Here is an 18,071-nt window from a genome sequence, read left to right on the forward strand (position 1 = left end):
TCCTGTATTCATCCATCATTCCTGAATTAATAAGGGTTTCAATTGCAACAGTCATTCCTTCTTAACCCATCAGCAAACATCTAAAACCTTGTGAGGGTACTAAACACGGTATCTTCATATGAAATAATTTTAAAAAATAAATCAATTTGAAGAAAACTTTTCAAAATCACATATTAAACTATGAGCCAAATTTAATTTCATTATCGGCCTGCCTTTCTTAACAACCCAAAGTGATTCGGCCGAAAAATTTATGCAAATTGTTATATTTCTCATGAACCACGTACGCGACATATCAAAACGAAACCATAATATATAATAACAAATATATAATTAACAAGCCACACTTTATGTGTTTTGTACGCATTGGATTAGGAACTTGTATAAATAAGTTTGCGAAAGAAAAAGAACAAATAAGGTAGAAAATAAATTTAAAATGTGATAAAAGAAGGTTACACAAAATTTTGAAACTTTAAGCATATTTATTTATTTTTAATACGAAAAGTAGGAATTTTATTGATCAAATAAAGGTTACACAGAATCATCCTTATGGATACACTGTAGTATCCAAGCAGAGAAGGAGTTCGACAATTCTTTCTCATAGATTATTTATTTTCCATGTTTTGCAAGCTTGTGTGCAACATGGTTAACATCCCTAAGCACATGAGTGCATTTCCAACTATCAAAAGAATTTAAAACATTTCCATAGTCAGTTATCAAGTTTCTTGTGGTCCATGTTATTGCTTTTGATCTATCATTTAAAGCACTAATAACATTTAAACAATCGCCCTCTATATGCACATATCGATACCCTTTTTGCCTTGCCATTAATGCAGCTTCCAGCAGTGCTTTTGCTTCAGCCTGTTCTGGATCTAATGCTTTAGTCCTGCAACATCTAGCTCCATCCGCACTACCTGTAAAAGACCTACCTATTAGTCCAATACCTACAGACTTAGTAAGATCATCAAAAGCAACATCACAGTTTATCTTCATAAATGGATTATTAGGCTTCTGTCATTCTCTAGTGGTTTGCATGATACTAGGGATAACATTTGTATTGTTTGAAATAACCACTCTATTCTATTCCACCTAGTCAGTTTTAATTAAGCGGACAACTTGACTAAGATTTTCCTGCTGAACCTCAAATACTTTCTTGCACATGCATTTCCAAATATTCCACGTAATAAAAGCAAACCATTTGAGAACACATTCAATATTAACAAGTTGATTACTTACTTGGAACAAGTTTCAAAGCAATTCATGAATAGCAACATTAGTAATAACATGAATAAGAGTAGGATCAATAGCATTCCACACTTTTTTAGAGAAAGTACAGTCCAGAAAAATATGTTGCATGCTTTCAGTGTGAAAATTACAAAATGGGCACATTATATCCCTATGGGAGACCTTTTTGTAAACACCTCCACAGAAAGCGAAGGATATAAGTTTAGATTTCCAAAAATGATTCCAAGAGATAGGAACTGAGTTACTAAATCCATTTTATTGGTTCCTACTACTAAGAATAGCTTTATGGCCTGGTTTGATTGAAAATTCACCATTTGAGCTTGGTTTCCATCTAAGACAATTCTTCCCATTTAAAAGGAATTGTAATTTTAGGAATAGCATCCACAGTGTTAATATCAAAACGAGCATTCAAAGTTGGAAGGTTCCAAGACTTAGTATCTTCATCAATCAACTGCGAAACAATGTTCATCCACAGTGTTAAAGCGTACTCTCAGTATTGCAAAGTTGGTGCGTATATACCTCGAAATTTTTAACTATTCGACAAATAATACCTAGAAATTTGGACATTATTAATTTTCCCACAAAGAATCCAAGAGGGCGTTGATCGTTTGTACCATAGAATCCATTCCCGTGTTTTGTATCAGCGTTTGACACATGTCTTACATCGTTTAACCATAATTAACTTCATATATTTCTTTCATATTTCATTTTTAATAATTACAAAATAAAATACTTAAAATGTTTAAAGATAAATTAAATCTTTATTTTACATATAATATTTTACGTAATATTTTTTGCACAATCTGAATTTCTATTTTTAGCATATATGTTTGCATTATTTTTTTATAAGACGGCCTCATGAAACGAGACTAAACAAAACTAAAAATAATAAGTCTTGGTATAGCAACACCTATAACATCATTATTACATAAACTGATAAGTCTTGGCATATATGTTTGCATTTTACATATTTGAAAAACGCAGATAAAATTCAAAGTGAATTTTGTAACTGAAAAATAATAAATCCTAAAATAATAAAAAGAAAATATATTGATTAAGCTCTTCAGAATATTTCCATCAACTTAATAATATAAGTACATAATTGGGGTACATTTTTATCATCCCCTCATCAGTACCAAAGGATTATAATTATTTAATTATTATTACATGTGAGAATATATTTTAAGAGATAGAATCAAAGATCACATCCTTAATTCTCTCTTCCTTTTTAGTTTTTTTTAGATATTTAACTATTTGGTTTCCTTAATTAGCAAAGATGAAATATGAAAGGAATATATTAGGTTAGTTATGGTTAAACAAGGTAAGATATGTGTCAAGAGTTGAATGACCAAACAAACAAATTATTAACAACCTTAAACGCTTCTTACTCCCCACCATTTGATACCTCACAATACGCATCCACCACCTCTCTGCAACTCAAACCCAAGGTGAGGGAAAAAAAGAGACAGAGAAAGAAGGAATTTTGTTTTGATCAAGGTCTCCATTAATGGCATTAACAAAACAACAACAAGAAAAAAAACAAGGAGATGCAAGAATTTATTTGGTGTCATGTGTACTATTTTCTTGTATAGTAGCTGGTGGTGTCTTTCTTGCGTTGTACATACATCTTCCTGAATCAGAATCTTCTGCATGGTATCCTGCTGCTGGGATGATTTTAGTTGGTATCCCTTGGATTTTTTGGCTTTTTACCTTAATTTATTCTTGTTTAAAGAAACTTGTATTAGGATCCATAAATTCCGACAAAAACAACAACAACAATAACAATAACAAGGTTGCACCAGTAGTTTCAAATGGTAATGGGGGAAGAACAAGTGGTGCATCAACATCTACGAGATCATCGACGAAGTCTAATCCCGGGGCCGATAATGGTGGTGTTGGACATGTTCGATTTGGTGGTGCAACCGTAGTTGGTGATGAAGAGGACGATAATAATGATGATGGGGTTGAATCACTTGATGATGACGATCGGGATTCAGATTTAGATCGCGAAGGTGATGGTGGATTATCGTCACGTATTGGCCCAACAAGGTCCTCGTCTAGTAATGGTGAAGGAGCTTCTTTATTTGTTGGTTCTCATGAATCTGAATTGCCATTAGCATTCTCTATGTGATTATATATATATAATAAATTAATTAGATCATTAATTCTCATTTTGAAACAACAAAAATGATTAGTAGATATACTGTTGGAGGGATATGTTCATCATGATTACGAAATTCAAAGTAGCATCACTTCATCATCATCTAGCAGTCTATGATTTTGGGAAACAATTGTTGTCATATAAATAGATAGGGACACATAGATAGAAGGTCCATTAGAGGCGAATATAGTTTCCATGTCTATTTTTAGGATGATTTTCCGAGTGTTTTCAAATTTAAAGTTGGTTCATATTCTTCCTCGTGTAAAGGTATTATAGTTGTTAATTGATGTTGCACTTAAAGTTCATGAGTTTTGTAGCCCAAATTATTTTAAGAGACTTAATATTATTCTCAATTCACATCAGCTAGTTGCAGAGATTATATTTTTTTATCGGGAGAAGGCTTCGCTCAATATTTTTAACATTTGATCCATAAATTGAATAAGAATTGAATATTGATGGTACAAATGTATTTATGAGACTGGCTGATAATTTCTAACCTGTTTGTCTACTTAATTGTTTATTTGTATTTCTTATCTCCATGCTATCCTTACATAAAGGAAGTATATGTGATTTTTCAAAAGGATTTATTTATTTCAACTCGTACCTTTGTGATCTATTTAACTTTGGTTTGTAGATATTGATTATTACCATAAACTTAACCATTTTTAAATCATATTCATAACCTAAAATGTAAGCAAGCCATTAAATGTATGTGAAACAGTGAGTCAGAGCAATTGATTTCCCATAGACCCCATAAACAAATCATTTTTTCATCTTCTTCGTATATGCCTTTATAGTGAAGGTATTACTAGAAAAAACTTTGCAATATTGTAAGAAGCTTTTGAAATTGATATGTGTTAATAGACAAAAAATTATTCCATGTAAAAATATATTCTAAATCTTTTCTCTTAGAATTAAAATACTTTAATATTTTATATTTGCATGTTTTAACGGCTAAATCTCTCAACTTTTCTTATTATTAACATGCGTTTATTCAATAAATACTTTCAGTGATTCTCAAAGACTTTAATGATCTCTAAACTAAAGTATTTTGTTATTGGTTGTCTACTTTTTGAATCTCTGTCAAAGTCTATGTTATTGGTAATAGCTTGTAAAAAGGTCTTCTAAAGTTTGTATTATTTGTTGTAAACTTGAAAATTCAAAGACTTTGCATACTTACGTATTTTTGAATACTTTGGTGTTGGAGCCCAGCTTGTTACTAGGTTACCAACCAAAAATATGTAATTTACTTTCTTTCATAAGTATACAATATGTAAAACCCGTGTTGCGGATGCATAAAGATTATATGATATGATTTGGCACTATCTAACTGTTAGTTAAAAATGTGTAGCAATAATTATTTTTATCATTACTACTTATTGCATTTTATATTGAATATAAATGAAAGATGTCAGATAATAATAAGATTATTTATCTTTAACATCTGGCTATGCATAGTATATATATTCAGAACAAGCTCTTGTATTAATCTTTCCTTATCTTTGTTCTTAAATAATTATTAAGCTTGTAAACATACTGACCTCTAGGATTCAACAACTTGAATCTATCTCGGTATAGTAACCCTGCAAAGTAATTCTTCGGTGCTATATAACAATGTCTATGATTCAATATAAATGTTACTTACGCAATACGAGGGTATATACCACGAAATATAGGCCACAAAGAAAATCCAAGTGCCAATTGCATGGGCATGGCCAGGGTATAGGCATCATCGTCTACCTCGCACCTTGTGCTAGCTTTGATAAACCCAAAAACTAGAACTATGCTAGTGCATATTGCAAACATTACCAAACCTATAGCGCTTCCATTCTTCATCGATGGTGGTTATGGCACAAACGTTTCACTTTTCGCAGTCGCGGAAAGAGCATTATCCTATCGCCGATATTATACGTATTAGCGTTTCCCATGCCAGTGATGGAGAACCATCTCGTCGTTGGTTAATAAGTGTTACTTCCTTTAGCGCTAGCACCTCTCGACGATGTGCATAAGTACCTTACTTATTCTGACGCCTCATTTACGCATCAAACCCTTTACAGTCAAGGTTGTGAGCTATTGGTACTCTAATACAACACCTCGGGCGACGAGCATTCAACGACAAAAAATTTCAACTATATATGTCAATATTTGACATTATTACTTATTACTCCTTCGTTTCCATGTGTTAGTGACATGAAGTGTTATACCACTGAGTATGCATACTCAACTGCCCACAACTGGCATCACTAGAGATTCTTTCTCACAGTACACTACTTACATCTCATCGTTCACATCATATCATTTATAAATAATCGCTCACAGCCTATTACGTAAAGATTGTCACTCATTTCTTATTGCGTAGAGTTCATCGCTCGAGTATTATTTCTTGTAACCTATTGCTCATTAAAGTAGTTTATTCTACTGGATTTTCTAAAAATCATTGAGTCTCTACAAGACCTATCAACCATATACTTGACCAAGTAGTCTTATACGACTCTGTCAACTCAATATTAATAGCATATTGACTTTACTTGTTGATTTCTTAGATACATCAAACATGTCATATGGGGGGGGGGGGGGGGGGGGGGGGGAGTATTCGTTAGCTTCTTGGTATAGCGGTCTACGCAGCTCATATTCATAACAGAAAGAGACTAAGTCGTGATAAATGTGGAGATAAATGAAGGATAAGTGAACATGTAAAAATCAGTCTTCCCAAAAATGCAGAAAGGATTTTACTACGTGTATACATTATTCTCGAATCTGCTCGATTCTTCTATTTTCAAAATGTTTTCCACTTCTCAATAGAGACCGTGTGCTACTCCTAACATAAATAGGCAGCTCAACCTATTCAAAAATCATCTCTGAAATACCAAGTAATCTCTCAAAAATATCAGAGAGTTCTCATAAAAGTAGTTTACATCAAAGTATAAGAACTTGATATCTATATTTCGAAAACATCACCCATAATCACATCACCACACTGATCTCTCGCTCTTTCTCTACATACTTCCCTAAGATCAACCCTATCTCCTCTCTTTGTGACTGAAGTGGTGCTTGTACGATCATTTCTTGATATAGGCAAGTTCCATACGATTGTGATATCTATAAGTCATAAAAATATTGTTACTAACCCACTTTCACTTTATTTGTTCTGCACTTAAAACATGTTGGTTACCACAACGAGAGATCAATCTCTCGTTTGTGGAGTTGATTTCAACAAATCAAATAAAAATGGTCGATATTAGGTCAGGTTCGGTAACTTCAAATCTCAAGCATGTTCCTACGAACACTAGTAGTGCTAGTAATAGTATTACACCAATCATTCCTGCTGGTATTACTCCCACTACCACATATTAGAGCACTGCTCGGTCAAACTCGCGAGCGTTTCTATCTCAAGCTTGTTTGTCAAGTTTAGTTGTCAAAACTATAAGTCATGATTTCTAGTCTACTTATAGCTATGTCTCGGATTAGGATATAATGTGTAGTTGAGATTTAGACTTCACAGTGTTCATCGATTGAAGACGAAGAACTACTATGGGGAGATTGTGGAACTTCATCACAAAAGGTATGTGGAGACTTAACTCATCTACCACTCATAAGTCTATTTCTATTCTATCTCATATTGAGACAAAAGTCGTATAGCTATATAGACTTTATATTGTACACATTTGATATTTCGAGCGAGTTTTACTCGCTTATATATTTCTCGAAATATGTGTTGGTAAGCTTTCACTTTAACCAAGTTCATCTTTATTCTTGACGAAAGTCAAAAGATGATCATGTGAAAATCGCCTGGTAACATCTTACATGATTTGGGTGAGACAGTCATTTGATGTAGACTCGGAATGTTTCTTATTGATCTATGATCACTTGAAAATTGCTTTGAAGCTAATAGTTTGTGTGAGGAAGCTATTCCCGTCTTCCAAAAATGTTTCAATGATTAACATGGAGTTTAGAACGATTAACCATTGATTGGATATAACACATTATGCATACTTGTATGCTAACTGTTGCAAGTTATTCCAAGCCCGGGAACCATAGTGCATACCCATATGCGTACTGGTTTGATAGTTGAAATCCGGGAACTTATTATGCATACCCGTATGGGTACTGGCTTAACAGTTCAATTCCGGGAATTCAACTGAGTTTGGTTTTGTACGATAGTATGCGTACCCGTTCCCATACTGGCGAACCCAGACCAAGTACGACTGCTTAGGTATGCGTACCGGTTTGCATACTTGAGTGAGCTAAGTTCTAAAATCAGTTTTTTCATGAAAAATACATTTATATAATAAGGAATGCAATCTTTTGCAAACCGTGGCTATAATGTTCATGAGTTGATTCAAGTGAATCAATATCGATTTTGCTTCAATTGTGTCTTGTATACTTCTATGAGAATATAAACAATTGAACAGATTTATAAATAGTTTCATTTGAGTCATTTGAACTAGTTGTGATTAAGATGAACAAGGTTGATATGAAAGTGTTCATACGGCTAACTTCGGTTAACTATTGTTGAGCCAACCATGTGGACACGTTTAGGTACGGTTAACCATATCTAAATGAAGTCACGTTTCGTTTGTGTATAACAAGCTAAGTTCAATCTAACGGTTGAAATATATTAGCTTGATTCTAATCAGGTTTTCATCTAACGGTGAATATTGAATGTTTTTTTACCAAGGTAGCATTGATTGCAAACCATGATTTGAAGACTATATAAGGGAGAACTCTAGCAACTGGGAAACCTAATCCCCACACCTCTTGTGTGATACTAGTTGCGACCAGAGTCGATTCTGCTTTAACCTAGTTTTTCTAAAACCATTATAGGTTAACGACTTAAAGACTTCATTGGGATTCTGAAGCCAGACCCAACTATTTTCTCTGTAGTTGCGTGTTCTGATCTTACTTTGTTATATTTAGTATTGAGTACTATCTTGTCTAAGATTTGCTCGATATTCAATCTCCGATAGGCGAGATAAAAAGTAGTCACAAACATCTACGTCTCATCGTTTGTGATTCCACAATATCTTATTCCGCTTCCATACGGTTAAGATCATTGGTTACGGCTCAACTACATTACAGTCTGAAGTTAACTTGTAGTAGGCTAGAGCCTATAGCGGCTTAATACAATATGGTGTTCAAATTTGGACTAAGTCTCGGGGTTTTTCTGCATTTGCGGTTTCATAGTTTCTGGTGTCTGCGTTATTTCTTTTCCGCGTTATATTTTTAAATAATTGAAATATCACAGGTTGTGCGTAGTTCAATCAATTGGCGAATACAACCTTTGGTTGTTGATTGAAATTGATTGAAGCTTGGAAATTGGTCTTTGGTACTATCCAAGTTATTTGTCATATTAATCCGGGTCACAGAGTTCTATCTTTTCGATTGCAGATTGATTTGAGAAATTGAGATATAACTCTTAGATGTATTTTCCTTAATTGAGTCTGACTGTCTATTTGATTCTCCTGGAAATATATTGGAGTTATTCCATACAGATTGCCTAAACTATATATTGGGTGTGGTTGTTAGACCCCCGGTTTTTCAATTGGTATCAGAGCAGGCAAACACGGTACGACCTCATAAGTCCGTGTTTGAAGCAATCTGATTCTTATGGACGAGTCTATCTCTAATAACGTACCAGTTCATAAATTACCAGATGATTTTCAGAGCTTGGATTCACCTGAGAGAACTGTTACATCTAGGTCAGTATATAAACATTCTCTTAATGTAGAACCTGTTGAAGTCTTGGAAACACGCCTAGAAGAACAGTTGGATGAACTTTCTGATGAAGGTGATTCAGATATTGATAGATGTTACGCAGTATGTTAAGCTTTTGAATTCGCCAGGAAAGAAAAAGATGACAACTTCTCATGTCACATCTTATCTGACTAATCTTTGTCGTACAAACAAGAAATTGAGAAGATGTTACGCAGGTGTTTATGTTTTGAAAATCGTTCTAACGAATCGATCCTCAAGGATTCTGAGGAAAACCTATGTATAAAGTAACTTGAATGTGATAATGTTTATCAAAAATACTTCTTGTTGGAAGAGAAACTTGTAGAAACTGAAGCAAGGATTATCTCTAAGCAAGCAAGTTTTGATGACAGACTTATCTCGCTCGAGAAAAACGCCTTGAGGCTGATTTAGCTGCTGCTCTTGATAAAATCAAGATGTTGGAAGATGACTTGAAAAATTTCTAAAAAATTAACCATTATGCTAGGAGCAAGTAAAAATCATCGTGATACACGAGATTGGGCTATAAGGGAATAACAAAGAGGTAAAAAAATTCAAGGCTAGTGATTCTTCTCAACAAAAGGTTTCCACTGATGGCAAAGTGAAATACCTTCACCGACAGTTAAGGTTCGAAAGAAAAAAGTATATCAACCCCCAAAGTCAGCATACACAGATCGAGATCAGAATATTCCTTATGTTTTCCATTATTGCGGAAATAAAGGTCATCTGGAAAGGATATGTCGTTTCCATATAAGGAATGAGAAACTTCATGATGCTCTTGTTTGGGCATCACAAGAAGTTGTGAAACCAAGATCATATGTTAAGACTAATCCCCTTAACGTTACAGGTTGTAAATGTCCAACCTTTAGGCAAATGAATTAGTGCCGTGATAAACCTAGATTTGCCTATAAACGTCATACGAATCCTTTTCATAATCATAATGGTTATCAAAAGAATAACTTCATAAAGACAAAGACAAAATCCGATGCTCCCAATTGGAGAAACACTGACTTGAAAAATAATAGTCAATCCAATTCTCTTCCGAGAATGTAGATGGGGAAAAACGATTTGCTGGTTTTTCAGGAAGTGGAGAGACGACCGTGTGGACGGAGGCTCCTCAACCAAACAAATTGCCTATCCTCAAAAAGATGCACTCCACGGGAGTGCTTTGAGTTCGAGAGATCAATCTGTAGGACTCCGGCCTAAACCAAGACAATGGTCGTTCCAGAGTCAATTCGGTTATAAAGAGGGAAAAAGGGTTGATCTATAGGTTGGAAGCTGAGAAGTGTGCGAGACCAATGGTGATCGAAGATTGTGAATTTGTTTAAGGTTTCTCTAAGTTTTCTGTGAACTGTTGAGTTCGAATAAGTTCTGGTCAATTGATTGAATTCTTGAGAGTGATTGCTCGGAACAGAATTCTTTTGTTGTTCAATCATGTATTCAAAGACTTATTTGTATTGCCAGAATAGTAGACATATTGATCTCCAGTAAGTGCGACGGTTGCTCGAGTGAAAGAGTGCGAAAGTGGAAAATCGTGGTTTAACCAGTTTCAGATCATGCGGGGACTTGGTTGATTGTACACCCACTACTTTTCTAACTTCCTCAACTGCTTGCACGACTTACTCACACTTCTCATCGTGGATGAACACACGTGCCGTATGCCACCAGACCAAAACCCTAATGAACATCCCCCATGTGACGTGATTGATGTCTCATGAATGTGGAGTCTGCAAAGAAGACGTGTATTTGATTAGTCAGTCGTTGACTTGATTAGATGATGAGTCTAAGTATTATCCAGTTGAGCCAGATTGTTGAATGCTCTAGGATTCATCAATTGAACATGTCTGTTGGGACATATAGTTCTCGAATGAATGATGTTGATAGTTGAGTCAACATAATGAATATTGATAGTCTGAATGAATATTGCTTTGAGCAAATATTGCTCGTATGATGAATTATTGAATATTGATAGTTGTATCAATATTCGAGCATCTGAGCAAGTATTGCTCATTTGATAAATTACTGAATATTGATACTGATAGCTGAATCAATATTCGAGCATCTGAGCAAGTATTGCTCATTCGATAAATTACAGAATGTTGATAGTTGAATCAACATTCGAGCATCTGAGCAAGTATTGCTCATTTGATAAATTATTGGTGGCATGACCAAATAAAATATTAATTAAAATATTGGTAACTGGACCGAATATTATATAATTAATCTGAGTGTTGATTGCTGGATCAATATAAAAAAACTAGTGTCTGAATTCACTCAGAATTATGATTTGCAGAGCATTCGTTCGAAATCGTAATTTTGATTAATTGATGATCAATTGATGATTTTTTACTGAAAATAAGTCACTGAGTGAAGGAGGGACCGGCTACATGGGATGATGGTCGACCATGTAGCGCCTAAGTGCTCGAGTGAGTATGCACTAAAGTCCTTTGTTGACCAGTTGGTGAAAGGATGACCAAATGTTGTTCAATCATTTATTAAAACAATGTCGTGTGAGCGTTAGGTGGTAAAACCTAGTTATGGAGAGATGAGGGACCGACCAAGGAGTCATGGAACCGGACTTTGATAGTCGTGGGACCGGATGACGGCCGGTTGAGCGAGTCCCAAGTTGGTTGGAGAGAGTTTGGACCTAATATGAACAGTTGAGAGATAATTAGGTCAAAACTATGAAAGAGTGTGGGACTGTCTCCTTGCAGTCTTAAGGGGCGACCTTGGTCGGTCAAGGTGGCATGCCCGTGTCTCAGTCCTGAGAGTTTTTGTATTTTCTGGTGCGTGTTTGAGCAATATTTTGGATTTTCAGAAGAGTTTGATCTTGACTGAAACTCTCAATTTTTCTCGAATGATCAAGTAGAACTTTTCTCATGCGACCGATATTTTGAGAATATTAAAATAATAATATTTTAATTTTTGACGAGAGAAGCCTAGTCGGTCATGTGGCTATTTGACTTTTTGGCTTTTTCATGGTTTGAACCATATTTGAGAAAATATTGAAAAACTAGGGTTTTCGCTCAAAGGATGGAGTTCCATGAGATGAAGGAAATAATAATACGAGAAAATAAGGGAGTGTAAGGTGTGGGATCGGCCACGGCTATGGCATGGCCGTCAGGCTAGGTGGCCCGGTCCTGTGACACGTTTCCCTATTTTGTTTGATGAAAGTATGGAGAAACTAAGAGTTTCTCACAAACTAGGGAGTTTACTCAAATGAAGGAGTCTTCATAAGATGAGGTAAATAATAAATTAAAATAAAATAAAATAACGGAAAAGAGGGGGACCGGCCACGGCGGTGGGCCCGGTCCCACGCCTCTTGTTTATTTTATTTAATATTATTTTCCTTCATAAGTTCCTCGTTCGTCCATATTTTTGAATGCACATTCGTGCTTTCAGGTGCTCGTTCGTGTATTATTGTCAAGTACACTTGCACCATTTTCTCGGGGCTTACTGGGTGATGTCCCGGACGCCCGATTATTGAACATTTATTACTACTTCATGAAATTCAGCTGAGAATGATTCATGAAACGGAGTAATAAAATAAGTTGAGTATTTATTACTAATCCATGGAATCCAGGTGGAGATTCAAGGAACAGAGTAATAAGATAAAATGGTTATCTATTACTAATCCATGGAATCCTGTTGAGGATCAACCATGGAACGGAGTAATGAGATAGAATATATTATTTTCTAGGAGTTCAGTTGATGAATAACACGCTAGAATTAATCTATTTTCAGAATCGAGATATGAGATAATTAAAGCATCATACTCGTTCTGAGGGGGTATAGTCGGGGAACAACGAGGGGCATGACGTCCTGAGGGAGTCAAGCTCTCTAACAAACATTATGTCTAGGAACCGCCCAATCATTAAATATTATATACACGGTCTCTCTACGTAGTCAGGGAACAACGAGCAGCGTGACGTCCTGAAGGCGTTAATATCTCTAACAAACATTATGTCTAGGAGCCGCCCAATCATTTTGATTCTATGTAGAGGTGATGATGAAATGTGTGAAGCATCGAACGCTCAGATGGGAGGCCTTTCGAGAAACATATTCATCATAGCTCTGAGAGGAATGTTCGCTCAGTCAGAGATCGTGAAACGGTTCACCGATCATAAAATATGAATCGTCACATACATTCCTGAAGCCGGGTCAGAAACATGCAGTATCATGATTTTAAGATTTTATCCCTTGCCGAAAATCCACCATCAACAGAGAAATATAAAAGAGAGTAATGGGAAGAAGGTTCATATTGTTCCTAAACGCACTCAAAAGTGGGTACCAAAGAAAGCCAATGATGCTTTGAGTGTGAAAATGAATGATCTTCCAGAAAATTCCATGACTATGGAGAAGACAGCATCCATGATGTTGGAACTTAAAAGGCTCTTTGGAAAAATGGATTTGGATATGAAAGGTTCTAAAAGTGATCTCTTTCTGTGGGAGACAGATTTATCTATTCCAATAGACTTTTTTGTGTGAGACAGATTCGTTTATCAAGTCTTCGACTTTGGTTCGTGGCAACTCTTGGTTGTGGGTGAGATCAGCTAAGGGAATCAAGTGTGTAGAATCCTGATGGGGTTCAAAGACGTAAGGAGCACAACAGTACCTTGATCAGTGTGAGATTGATTATGGCTCAACTACATTCCAGTTCGAAGTTCATTGGTAGTAGGCTAGTGTCTGTAGCGGCTTAATACAGTGTGGTGTTCAAAACTGGACTAGGTCCCGGGTTTTTTCTGCATTTGCGGTTTCCTCGTTAACAAAATTTTAGGTGTCTGTGTTATTTCTTTTCCGCATTATATTTTGTTATATAATTGAAATATCACAGGTTATGCATTGAATCGATCAATTGGGAAATCCAACCTTTTGTTGTTGATTGAAATTGATTGATCCTTGAACATTGATATTTGGTACCGCTCAAGTTATTTCTCTTATATTCAATCGGGCTCGCAAATTCCTATTTGATGATTGCATATTGAATTGAGAGATTGAGATATAAAACTCTTTGATATACTTTTCTCTAGATTGAGTAGAGACTGTCTAGTTGATTCTCTTGAAAGTATATTAGAGTTTGTCTATTCAGATTTCCAAAAGGTGCGGTTCTTCGACCCCCGTGTTTTCAATTGGTATCAGAATAGGCAAACACATTTAAGACCTAATTAGTCTGTGTTTGTAGCGATCTGAATATGGACAAAAGTGCTATCTCTATAAACGTACTACCAGTCTTCGATGGCTCAAATTACTTACGGTGGAAAATTGATATGCGTGCCTTTCTTCAAGCGCGTTATTTTCAATCATGGGTTTATGTGGTTAATGTCTATAATCCTCCGGAAGTTACAGAACGTGATGTAACAGTTCCAAAGGATATTGGTAGATATGATGCTGCCGAGATTCTTGCTGCAAAGAAAAATTCTGATAGATTAAATGCTATCATCCATGCCATTACCCCAGAGCTCCAGCATCATGTGACTACTTGCACAACGTCTAAAGATGCTTGGGATATCTTAGAAACCGTATTTGAAGGGAATACATGTGAAAAGGAATCTAGGCTTCAAAACCTAAATTCTGATTGGGAAAACCTTCGTATGGAAGATTGAAAAGACGAGGGTACCCAAATATACCTCAATCTAAAACTTTTCCACCTATAAGTCCTTTCTCCGAAAGTGATTTTCCATGGACCGAGTCGAGAGAATACAACTAATCGGTTCACACTTCGTGTAATCGTCTATGGATACGAGATCGAGACAATATGACAACCAGATAACTTGTGTGATTGACTATAGATACAAGATCGAGACAATACAATAACGAAGTATGTTTACTTGATAAAAGTTTTGTACTTAACCAAACACAGTAAGATTGCTACCAAGTAAATAGAAATTAACGTTTGTGTAATTTACTTTAAATTATAATAAAAAAAATTATAATTGCGGAAAATAAAAGTAAATGACACAGCAGGATTTTGTTAACGAGGAAACCGAAAATGCAGAAAAACCCCGGGACAATGTCCAGAATTGAATACTCTCATGATTAAACCGCTATAAAAAATCTAAACCAACTTCATATAGTTGAGAACAAGCAACTAAACTTATATTTCACCTAGTTCTGTTTGTATCCCTGCGCCTCCAACTTGCAATAAGTTACGCACTTGGAACAATTCCTTTGGTTCGTATTCCAAACAGTAAAGGAACAAAAAATCTGTTCGGTAACAACTCTTTTCAACCAAGTGATATGAGTTTGACAAAAGGCTCTTCCGTTTATCCCAATAAACTTCTTTGTCGGGTCGTTAGATATATCTTTTCAACAACTACCAAAGTAATTGTTAAGATTATGCAATCAATACTTTGAATCACAAAGAAACGTATTGATACCGATATACTCAACTAATCAATCAAATATATCACAAAGATAAACCGATTATAGTTGGATCCTTTTCCATCCGAAACAAGTATTGTGCACACCAAAGATTATGAACCCAAATCAAAAATCTTTTTCGTCTTCAAATCTTCTTAGATATTCAATAAACACCTGCACACAATCAACTTGAATCTCTTGTGATCAATCACACATAGAACGGAGTCTGTTAACAATGGATTATCACAAGACGTCTTTAGATCTACAAACAGTCTAAAAATCCTTGTCGAAACTTCGATCTAGTTTGAGTGAATCTTATATCAGAAGAGAAGATTCTCAAACATAAACAAACTAGGTGCAATCAAAGTTCAACAACCGTTAGTCAATCAAATCAATCGAAAACTAATAATAAACTGCAATTATTCAGTTTCCCACCAACGATACTAATAGAGATTCTCAATCCCAAAGAAGTCTTTAAACTGAGCGGTCGTAAGAGATTTCTCCTAATTAGGATACTTTCGTCTCCGAATAGGCGGCTCCACCAAGAACAACACAACTAGGTAGTTTTGCTGGCTATGAGGATTAGTTTGCTTGAAATGAAAACTTCAGTATTTATAGACAAGGAAGTTTGGACACCAAGGAATTGCCAAAACCGAATATTCTCAAAGATATGCAATAAAGCCAAAATCGGTTTTCATAATTCCTGGAAATGCTTTGTCCAATTAATGACCGAAATCTCAGTAGAAAATCTCCAAATAGTAAATGCACATTACTATTTTTTATTTTCTAAATATATGCATTTTAATTGCTGAGAATTAAAAGCATACAAAAACTAAAAACCTTAATTAAAAGATTCTCAATTTATTTCGATCGGGGATTATCCTTTAGCTATCAAGGAATATCTTTGAAGAATAAAGGATACGAGTTACTGCACATGTACAAAGTATGTCGACATCTTTACTTTGTAAATCCTTTTTCATATTTACAATCTTGGAACCGATTTGCCACACTTCCAAACAAGTTTAGAATTGGTTCATCTGACTTTGAAGAACTATGTGATTGATTATCCTATCAAATCACCATTAATGGGTTTCACGGTTCTACCTCAACATAAAGTTTCGGTTCTACCTCCAAGTGGGTACTAGGATCATTTACACTAGTTACCATAAAATGGCTAACTAAGTACTAGGATCGGCTACCACTTCTTATGGTAAAACTTGTGATCGGTTGACCAAGTTATAGGATCGGTTACACCAACTTACTAAAACTTGTTAAACCTCTTACAAGGATCGATTACACTCTCTCTTGTGATCGGTCACACCTCTTACTAGGATCGGTTACCCAATGGCTAGTATTTAGTCACACCAAATTCAAGATATGCATCTTACCATATTAGGTGATTACTTAAGATCGGTTTCACTAATAAAAGTCATACCAATACAAAAGTCAAGCCTTGTGAATAGTTTTACCAAGATACATAAACAAGTTATGAGCGTTATACTAAACACACATATTGGTAATTCAAAAGTTTTGCAATGGATAACAATACCAATAATCCTAACGATTTCCATTTCGATTCACAAAAACAAGCTTATGATCCTTTAAACGAATGTAAAACATTGTTTCCTATGACGAAATATTCACCCATACCCATACATAATCACAATAGCATTCATACGATTATGTCGATGTCTTATATACGAAGTTCAAAAGATAGAAGTTATACTTCGTATTGTATTCCTTAATACTATGTCTAACTAGAGTATAATCATTCACAGCTTCGCAGTTATGTATTCAATATGCACGACTTGAAAGATAGGTTACGCAACAAAACAGTTTAAGTCAAATATTATTAACCTCAAGTGGAAGAATGATGTCATTGTTGTAGCTCGTTACTTCTTCTCATTCTTCAAGTATTCACGTAATACTTGTAATGTCTCATATCCTAATACTTTTAAGCTAACCTATACGAAGTTGACTCTAGTAAATAATCAAGCGACTCTTTAAATGAGTTTTGGTTCACTAAAATATGACAACCAATTGACATACCAACGCTTGGTGGGTTCAACCGAGATATGCTCTAACACAAATGAATATTCATTTGATGATTTTAATCACAAATTGTCTGAAACTGTTAATGCATTTTTTGCATTGGTTAAGACTATTTCCGAAAAAGACATTGTGATAAAAATTCTCAGATTATTGCCATCTAGATACGATTCTAAGAAGCATGCCATTGTTAAAGGAAATAACGTTGCAACTCCTTCCAGAAATAATCTGGTTGGGAAGTTAAAGATCTTTGATCATGAGCATACATCCAAATCCGGAAAGGATGTTGCTTTCAAAGAACAAAAGAACACTAAATTACTTCATATAAGTAAGAGTGTTTGCATCTCTGGAGATGATCTTTCTGAGGCTGATTCATCAGATGAAGATCTTGACAAGTCAGTCTCCTTAATCACAAGACAATTTAGGGATCTTCTTTTAAAGAGAAGTAAACGGTTCTCCAGCGATAAACCTAGGTCTTCAGTTAAACCTCATAACCATGTTCCTCCTAAAAACAGGGATATTGATGAAA

The 18,071-nt window shown here is 35.1% G+C and overlaps 2 protein-coding genes across 2 annotated transcripts; one reads left to right on the plus strand and one right to left on the minus strand.

The window, feature by feature from the left end:
• Positions 1–606: 606 nt before the first annotated feature.
• On the minus strand, positions 607–990 carry LOC113305690. The gene has a single exon (XM_026554705.1). The coding sequence runs from the start codon at positions 988–990 to the stop codon at positions 607–609; it is 384 nt and encodes a 127-aa protein (XP_026410490.1).
• A 1,759-nt stretch (positions 991–2,749) lies between these two features.
• Positions 2,750–3,373, plus strand: LOC113305691. The gene has a single exon (XM_026554706.1). It carries the CDS (start codon positions 2,750–2,752, stop codon positions 3,371–3,373), a length of 624 nt encoding a protein of 207 aa, XP_026410491.1.
• The last annotated feature ends 14,698 nt before the right edge of the window (positions 3,374–18,071 follow it).

This window comes from Papaver somniferum, chromosome 8, assembly GCF_003573695.1.
Source record: "Papaver somniferum cultivar HN1 chromosome 8, ASM357369v1, whole genome shotgun sequence".
Taxonomy (NCBI): domain Eukaryota; kingdom Viridiplantae; phylum Streptophyta; class Magnoliopsida; order Ranunculales; family Papaveraceae; genus Papaver; species Papaver somniferum.

What these genes read in the sequence shown, in the direction of transcription:
- LOC113305690 (XM_026554705.1), bottom strand. Translation starts at nt 990, where the DNA reads ATGAAGATAAACTGTGATGTTGCTTTTGATGATCTTACTAAGTCTGTA.
- LOC113305691 (XM_026554706.1), top strand. Translation starts at nt 2,750, where the DNA reads ATGGCATTAACAAAACAACAACAAGAAAAAAAACAAGGAGATGCAAGA.